This window comes from Suillus subalutaceus (assembly GCF_016647625.1).
Source record: "Suillus subalutaceus strain FC151 chromosome Unknown DFJ58scaffold_1, whole genome shotgun sequence".
Lineage (NCBI taxonomy): Eukaryota > Fungi > Basidiomycota > Agaricomycetes > Boletales > Suillaceae > Suillus > Suillus subalutaceus.
This window is the reverse complement of record NW_024540250.1, coordinates 1-9,153: the sequence shown is the minus strand read 5'-3', so window position 1 is coordinate 9,153 and position 9,153 is coordinate 1. Positions and strand designations below refer to the sequence as shown.

The window sequence follows — 9,153 nt, the reverse complement described above, 5'->3', positions numbered from 1 at the left end:
AACCTAATGGGTGACTACTTCAAAGTAAAACCAAAGGGAAGGAAATACCACTGAAGGGAAGTAATGATGAGAATAGTCACTACAGGCTCTTTATACTAGCTAAATCCTCTTGGACTCGGAAGGGACAGGAATAGTGGAAATATGTAAGAACATGTAATAAGGCTGAAACCCTTGTTACAACACGAGGCAAGTTAAAAACACACACCAGTGGAGTTTGGATGGACATGGAATTGACACGGGGCTTTCCTAAAATGGTTTCTGAGCAGTCCGAAGGCGTGGGAACTCGGCCAAAGGTGATCAGAATGCGCGGGAATGGTCTGGACGCGCAGGAATAGGCTCGGGTATGCAGGAACGGCCGATGCGGCTGTGCAAAATGTCGGACATGGATGGATATGCAAGGGAAATGTGGCAGGGAGTGCTTTTGTCTATCACTGACCATCCTAAAGCATGCAGGGCGTGGGAATGCGTTGGACTGCGGTCAGGTCGGCCGATGAAGGCGCGGGAAATGCGACTGATGCCTCGGCCGAAGGTTTTGGCCTAAATTGGCAATGGTAGAGAAGTGGTGAAGGATGTATGGAAAGTAGTTCCTGCATAGTTTGACCTCTATATGAAAAAGGGCTTCTGCGAGGCTAGCCCAAGCTTGAACACCACATCGGAATCGACTGTGAACACGGCATCATCCTCAGAATCATCATCAGCTGCATTAGCAGTGCCAGTAGTGCCAGTGTTACCTCTCGGTGTCTTCTCAGGCTCTGGGCATTTAGCTTTAAAATGCTCACGCGAGCCGCAGTTCCAACAGGGCAGGTGAGGTCTGTTGCCCCTGCCCCATCCCCCACGGTTAGACCCTCTGTGGCCTCCCCTGCCTCGATTGGATGACGAATCTGTAGCTGCCATAGCTTCATCGGTGCTTTGAGTTTTGGCACCTTGGTTACTGCGTGTCGTGCGAGCATCTTTTCTGCCATGATGTTCAGATTCCTTGATGATTATCGAGATTAAGATGTTTGGGGTCTATAGTCTGGGTTGGACTATAGAGTCAAGCTGTAGCAAGCTGTCCTGAGGCGAAGCCTGCAAGATGGTTGGGGAGAGATTGGGATTATAGTTGACTGGTAATCCTTCTCATCTATCTGAACTCCTACTGCTGACAACTCATCCCTCTTTGCATGCAGTTCATCGAGGAATGTGCGTACATCACCTCCGCCTGGACACTTCGACTCTGGGAAATTTGTCTGGAGATCTGTCTGCGCATAAGCACCCTTCTTGGTGTATTCACACACAATCTTGTTCCACATTGCGACAACATCAGGTAAGTTCCGTACACGTAACACAGTAGAGTTGGGGATACACTGGGTAAGCAAGTGTTTGGCGAGGTTTTTGTGTTTCTGCCATTGAGCGAGTGCTACAGGGTTGGGAGGTGATATGACAGTTGTTCCTCCGGTTGTTGTCAATGGGCCGATGGGCTTTGGGTTAGTCTTGTCGAACTGCTTCCATAGATCTTTCACTTCGACAGCAATCTGGAAGTGTAGCGAGAAGATTGCCCAGTTGGTTCCTTTGATATCAAGCTTGGGTACATTGGTGGGAAGAGTATCCATTGTGACGGGCACAGTAGTAGACATCATGTGTAGCAGCTTTCAGTAGTGAAACGTGAGACATGGGGTTAATTAGAGCTCAGGGCTCTGTTGGTGCCGACGACGTGAAGCGGAGAGTTAACATTTGGAATACGGTCTCTTTATATACTCTGGTTCAGTTGGTTCCTTCTTTCCTCAGTCTGTTTTATGGGACTGAGGGTACGTCCGATATTATAGTTCTCGCCCGCGCATATGCTGACGTGTACCCTAGTCTGACAGTGTTATCTAGGTACACGAATATAGTCCGTTTTATGGGACTGAGGTCTGACAGTGTTATCTAGATCTAAAAGGTTATGAGCCCTGGCTCTTGAACGAAGAGCCAGAACCACTAGATACCGTCGGATCACTAGAATCCCATCGAGCGCCTCCTCGGCGTTTTCTTCTCCATTGTCTCAGGGAACACTGGGCGTGGATTCTCATTGGCTGACGAGTGAGTCGCCGATACACAATGTTCGCACTGCGACACTTTGTTCCTTTTCCGGGACGCTTCTCTGAGGGATCCTCAGCGGGTATATATACTCGCATACCGCACGATTATCCCCCGCCATTTTTTCTCCCTCTTACTACCATTGTCTTCGAACATGCTGGCACATACACGCTCCAAATCCTCTGGGGTCGCCCCCGCAAACACACCGCCTATTGCTCTGAACGTCCCTACTCCAGTGTCTATTCCTCCTCAGAGTGCGACAGTGCCGCCCGGTCCCACTACACCTTATCTGTATGGTGGGGGTGTCTATCACTGCGTGTAAGATCTCGAAGACAGATCTTGATAAGATCGAACTCCTCGATAAGGCAAAGAATAACTGGACTTCCTGGTCAGAGTCAATGACGGAGATCTTCAATATGAACCTCCTTGAGGGATACACGTCGGGTACAGTTACTCGTCCCATTGCTCAACGCGAACCTGTAGCTGCCAGGAACTGGGACCTGAACAATGCTGGCATCGTCGCTGCCCTTCGTAATCGTGTCTCCCATGATGACAAACGCACCCTTGATGGAATTACTCTCGCTCATGTTGCTTGGAACGCTTTGCGTTCCCGCCACCAGAAACTGGGCCCCATTGCTCAGATTCTCAAAATCCAGGAGCTCCTCAATGTGCGTTACTCTAAGGCAACCAGCCTGTTGGAGACAAGCCATTGCCTGACCGAGGGTGTTCGCTCGATCTTCGACATGGGCATCCCCACGCAACAGGTCTTCTTGTCCATCATTATGCTCAACGCTCTCTCTGGGGACCTGTCTCATGTGCGTGACCAGGTTGCCAGCTCACTCGCTGGCAGCACTCTACTTCACCCATTCACACCTAATGATATCCGTACTCGCCTCGACATGGAGCAGCAACTCATTGACGCTGATAAGAACTGTGGCTCCACTGATGTCGCACTTGTCGCTCAGGGAGGGAGATCCAAGACCTGCCCCACCTGCAAGGGGCCCCTGCACAAGGGGCCTTGTTGCTCTCACTGCCTGCGTCGTGGCCATGGAGCCTCCGAATGTTTTGTGGAGGGTGGAAGTGCCTATGGACGCCGTGATGAGATCTTAGCCAGTAAATGAGCTGCGCGCGAGAAGAGAGATGCCACTACCAACAAACCAGATACCACCACTAAGAAACCAAACAACCAGGTGCCGAGTGCAAAGCCTACGCACCGCACCGATTCTTCTGGCAGGGCCTACCTTCTCGACAGCGCTACTGGAGAAGCCTTCTATCTCGCCACATCTTCCGCACCTACCCCTACCACCCCATCTGAGGAGTTTGTAGGACTCGCTCATGATCATATGACTACCGGATTCATCCGTGAGCTCAGTGAGGTGGACCTAGCTGAATGGGACACAATGTACATTGTGGAGGCCAATGTCGACTGGCGTGTCAACCAACGCCCTGTTGATTTTGTGGGGCTCACTGTTGACGCTCCCAACCAGACCGCTCGCACTCTGATCGATCTTCTGCTTACCCCGTTCTTCCTTGACAGTGGGGCTTCTGTCCACATTAGCCACAATGCCTCTGACTTTTATGAATTGCCACCGTCTGCCTCCCCGTCCTATTCGTGGTATTGGTGGTTCGCAGATTGAAGCTCTTGGCATTGACTCCATATGTCTACACATTGCAAAAGGGATGCACATCACCCTACGTCATGTTCTCTTTGTGCCAGCCGCTACTGTGCGACTCATCTCCGTCTCATCCCTCTGTGCAGATGGCCACTATGTTGCCCATTTTGATAAGACGTCCTGCTGGGTCACTGCTACCAACGGCAGTCACATTCTCTCTGGCTGCCTCACCTCTCGTCGTCTTTATCGTCTCCTTGGCGGCAGTATCACAGCTGAACATCGACGCTCTACATCTGCATCACCCATTGGCGCAGTTACCTCTGGCCCCGCTCAGTCTATGTATTCTTCTCCGTCGACTGGTGCCACCACGTCTGACACTGATCTACGCATGGCACCCATTGCCCCCGAAGCTACCCCTGGTCCCGCTCAGGCTATGTACTCCTCCCCGACACCTTCTGCGGGTGTCTGGCACAGGCGTCTAGCCCATGTGAACATTCGTGCAGTGTTTGATATGGCACGTTCTGGCCACGTCACCGGTATGCCTACCGATCTCTCTACTTTACCACCCAAGTGTGACCATTGCATTCTTGGGAAACAGACTCGCAATTCTGTGCCTAAAGTTAGGGAGGGTTCACGTGCTACTAGGAAACTGGGCATTGTACATGTAGATTTGATGGAGCACCCAGAGATTGTATCATCAGCAGGCAACAAGTATGTTATGGACATCATTGACGACCATTCTTCCTACATGTGGGCCATCCCCCTTGCCTCTAAGGACGCCGCCTTTCCAGCCTTACAAGCTTGGGAGCGAGCACATGAATTGGAAACTGGCCTACAGGTTGGAATCTACCACTCCGACAATGGTGAGTTGAAATCAATGGCTATGCGCGACTGGCTCCTCTCTCGTGGGACCCTGCATCAATTCACTGCACCCTATACATCAGCCCAAAATGGTCGTGTCGAACGTGTCCATCACATGCTAATGAGCCGTGCTCGCACTATGCGTCTTGCCTGTGGCCTCCCCCCCAATCGTTGGGATGAATTCATCGTCACATCCTGCTATCTCTCCAACCGTGTAGCTGTTAAATCACAGGAGGGACACACACCTTTCGAGCGGTGGTTTGACCGTAAGCCTGACCTCTCCAATTTACGTGAAATTGGATGCCATGCATTTGTCCTCATTCAGAACACACACAACCCCAAAGTATATGCTCGTTCGGTTGAGTGCGTCTTGATCGGCTATGCTACTGACTCAAAAGCCTATCGCTGTTACCACCGGCCCACGGGTAAAGTGTTTGTATCATACCACATGTCCTTCATCGAGTCCCATGAGGCAATGTCGCGATCACTTCGTGGAGTTCCCATTGATCCTCCCCCACCGACCCCTCCACCTTCACTAGATCCTGCAACTCCTGCCTCACCAACACCCCTTCCCATTCGTCGTTCATCTCACATCAGCCACCCCTCTGAATGTCAATGTGCTGCATCTGGCATCAAATATATACCTCCTGCAGCACGACGCCGTGCAATGCAACCCACCGTTACCGAAGTCCCCGATGAGGACGCTGCCCTTGTTGTTCCCCATGACACTAACGGTCTCTCAGCATCTGATTTCGCATCTCTTATTGATGCCTTTGCTGCAGCTGTGCCTGAGGACTCCAAACGAGAGTGCCCAGATGACCCAACCACTTATACAGAGGCCATGGCCTCCCCACACGCTACACAATGGCGCGCAGCACTTCAGGAGGAGTTCGACTCTCTCAAGCAGACAGGAACATATACCTTGGTCCCACGCTCCGAGGTACCCTCGTGGACGGCGGATTATGAAGGGATGCCCTGTTTTCAAAACTCAAACGTGATGAACATGGCACTCCCGTCTGTTTCAAAGCCTGATATGTCTGCCGTCATTTCACTGCTGTCTACGGTCAGGACTACACTAAGACTTCCTCGCCGACGGCACACCTGGAGTCCTTTCGTGTTCTAGCTCACCTTGGTGCTGCCCTGGATTGGGAAATCGAGCAACTCGATATTAAGACTGCCTTCCTCAATGGTTTGCTGGACCATGACGAGGGATGGGCTTTCATGGAACAGCCCTGGAAGGTTTCCGCCGAAACTGGAATGGGAGTACTGGGTCTGGCGCCCTGGAACGGGCCTGTACGGGATGAAACAGGGGCGGGACACATCTGGGAATTGAACTATGCCATGCCCGCTATGGCTGTCCTGGGGATTTACACGTCTCGCTTGTGAAACATGCGATGTAGTTTCCGGAAGGACAAGCGAGGTACCATTCCTCGCAGGCAGTAAAATTGTCGACGATTTTTTCACCGTAGGCAACAATAAGGCAAAAAGTCCTTAACCCATTTTCAAGGAACAACTGCGGTTTAAATGGCAAATCTCTGATCTTTGGCGATGCTCGTTTCTGCGTTGGCAATCTCAATTGAACGCGACCCGTACTGCCCGCACAATTCTCCTTATCACAAACGGCCCTAATCGATCAAGTCATTGAACAGTTCAACATGAAAGATGCCTACCCCGTTGCAACCCAAATGGAGCCCGGTCTCCATCTCTCTCATAAGGAGCACTCCCCCAAAACTGACACTGACCATGATCTCATGGCTAAATCCCATATCGCTCGCTTGTTGGGAAGCTCATGTATATCGCTATCGGGACACGCCCCAACATCACTTTCGCAGTTCAACAACTATGTAAATTTCTTGACAATTATGGTCACGCACACTGGGAAGCAGCAAAGCGTGTTGTCTGGTATCTGAAGGGCTCGCAAGATCTTAAACTCGTACTCGGCGGCACACAACCAATCCATTTGACTGGCTACACTGACAGCGACTATGTGAGTTGTGTTGATACAAGACGGTCAGTGGGTGGGTACTGCTTCACTCTCGGCAATGGCATGGTGTCCTGGTGCGCGCTGGTCCTGCATGATTTGGGAATCATGCATGGACATGACTACTAGGTATCCCCCTAAAAGACAAAGTCTGTTAGCTTAGTCCTCAGACTAGTCAACCCATACCTTGGTATCAAACCTTGGTCCAATAGTTTCAGTTTTCCCTCAGTGATTCATGAATCCACCATGTTTTGAAGAAAAGTCATATGTGAGATGGGAATCACATAATGACCTAGTTGATATGAGAAGCAAAATGAAGGTTAAGGTATTGCCTTTCATTTGGCTTATTCACTTTGGCTAGAGAAACCCATAGAGAAAAGTTCAAAGCCTAACAAAAACCTATCTAAAAAGCCCGCGTATTGTGTACTATTATTTGTTCCATTATTTCTGATTCGTTTTCTCTAGTGTTTCTTTACTTTACTTTTCTATTAGGATGCTCTGACTAATCAGATGCTTCATAAAATTGTACCTACAGGGTATGATGTCATAATGATGTCATAGGACTTCACCTACACTCCTGCAGGTATTTTGGTTGAAAGATATGATATCATAGTGATGTCATAATGATGTCATGTTCCATGGAATTTGCTAGAACATTCCAATGACTCCATAATGACTCAGAATGATGTCATTATCCCACCATGAATATTCTGGAATGTTCTTTTGCACCTGCTAGAACATTCTGCTCCAGTTTTTGGAATATTCTTTCTCACATTCTGAAGTCATTACATCACCTTTTTACTTACATACTATTCCCACACAAAATGTATATAAGGAGAGCCCATTCTCCCCCCAAAAAAATAGATCTCCCATTTGTTGCATTCAAGACCCTCCCTCTTGAGCAAATTGAACTCTCAACCTAAGAAGCTCAGTCTGAACAAATTGCTGCTTACAAAGCCCATTTCCTTTGTAAGAACTGTCCAGGCAAGTGCAGGGAAAGTGTTTCCCTTGAGATTACATAAGTTTCTCGCGATAGAAACCCAGTTTTGTGAGACCAGTGTTCTCACCACGTAGTGTTTACTGACCAACACGAGCTTTGGTCACTGTTGTTATTTGTGAGACCAGCGTTCTCACCAGGTATTTGTATACTGACCAACACGAGCTTTGGTCATTGCTGTATTTGTCATTGTTTTTTTTATTTGTCATTGTTGTTATTTGTGAGACCAGCGTTCTCACCAGGTATTTGTATATTGACCAACACGAGCTTTGGTACACGTAGTCACATTTGAGACCAGCTTCTCAACAGTTAACCGTATATTCAGGAAACCAGTTCAAGTGTCTAGACGGTATATCCTAGACAATCCCATAGTTTCAATCAGAGATAATAAAGCTCCGGCTAAGTTAATCTGACTGATTGGTTTAGCGAGCCTCCCAAGAACTCACACGTTATCTACCATGAAAGAAGAAAAGTCGTAGACCGTGTTAATCGAGGGACTGGCAAGAAGTCTTATCCAGTGTAATTGTGGTGTCATACATTCTTACACGTATTTATATAAGCCCCTCGGTTATTAAGACAGCGCGACAACAGAAGACAGTATCGTTGTCTACCAGTGAAGCAGAGTTCATTGCTGCTTGCGAGGCTACCCAGGAAATTGTCTGGCTTCGTGCCTCCTACTCGGTATCGATCATGCTCAACACTCCCCTTCACCATTAATTGCGATGAACAATGGCAGCATCGTTCTTTCCGAAGATCCTTCCTCCATGCACGCGTCAACACATAGACATCAAATATCACTATATTCGAGAAACGAGTCCACGACAAACAACTCCATCTCCACTACATCAACACAAACCAAAACATTGCCGATGCTTTCACGAAAGCACTTGCCTAAAAAGGACTTCCTGCGACTACGGGACGCACTTGGCTACGTTGAGGACTCCAGGCGAGGAGGAGTAATATACTTCGCGTCGAGGAGGAGTGTTGGTGCCGACGATGCGAAGCAGAGAGTTAACATTTGGAATACGGTCTCTTTATATACTCTGGTTCAGTTGGTTCCTTCTTTCCTCAGTCCATTTTATGGGACTGAGGGTACATCCGATATTATAGTTCTCGCCCACGCATATGTGACGTGTACCCTAGTCTGACAGTGTTATCTAGGTACACGAATATAGTTCGTTTTATGGGACTGAGGTGACAGTGTTATCTGGATCTAAAAGGCTCATAACCTGAAAAGATAATACAACTCATGTGGGTCTAGATTAAGTAGACACTCTCAGAATGTGCGCGCAAAAGCAAACATCTGAGGTTATAGCTCGAATACAAGGTAGCTTAAATAGACCCAATGATCTTGTATGTAGGTGAGACAAGAAACAAAGTAAGAAACGGTGCTGGCCCAAACAGACAATAGGTTTTAGTAGTACAATGACGGGATAGATAAAAGAGAATCAAAATGAGAGACATACATACAGGTCGCTGGACGTTACGAACAAATAGTAAATGATAGCGCATCTCAACTGCGGGCGCACTTGCTCTATTTCCAATAGTATCTTCTGGGAGGATCTGTACTGATACATCACTCCTACAGCTTGGATGCCTGACAGTTCCTCACATTTATGTATCACTATTGTATGACAATTCCCATCTAT

General features: G+C 48.5%; 2 protein-coding genes across 2 annotated transcripts; one reads left to right on the top strand and one right to left on the bottom strand.

The window, feature by feature from the left end:
* Nucleotides 1–603: 603 nt before the first annotated feature.
* On the bottom strand, nt 604–962 carry DFJ58DRAFT_720369 (uncharacterized protein; the record flags this gene model as incomplete). The annotated part of the gene is made up of 2 exons (XM_041384702.1): nt 604–681; nt 732–962. The coding sequence occupies 2 exons, from the start codon at nt 960–962 to the stop codon at nt 604–606; spliced, it is 309 nt and encodes a 102-aa protein (XP_041251051.1).
* Nucleotides 963–2,441: 1,479 nt separating this feature from the next.
* Nucleotides 2,442–2,966, top strand: DFJ58DRAFT_619083 (uncharacterized protein; the record flags this gene model as incomplete). The annotated part of the gene is made up of 1 exon (XM_041381009.1): nt 2,442–2,966. A coding segment is annotated over one exon (525 nt), but the record flags the coding sequence as incomplete, so codon positions are not given.
* Between the last annotated feature and the right edge of the window lie 6,187 nt (nt 2,967–9,153).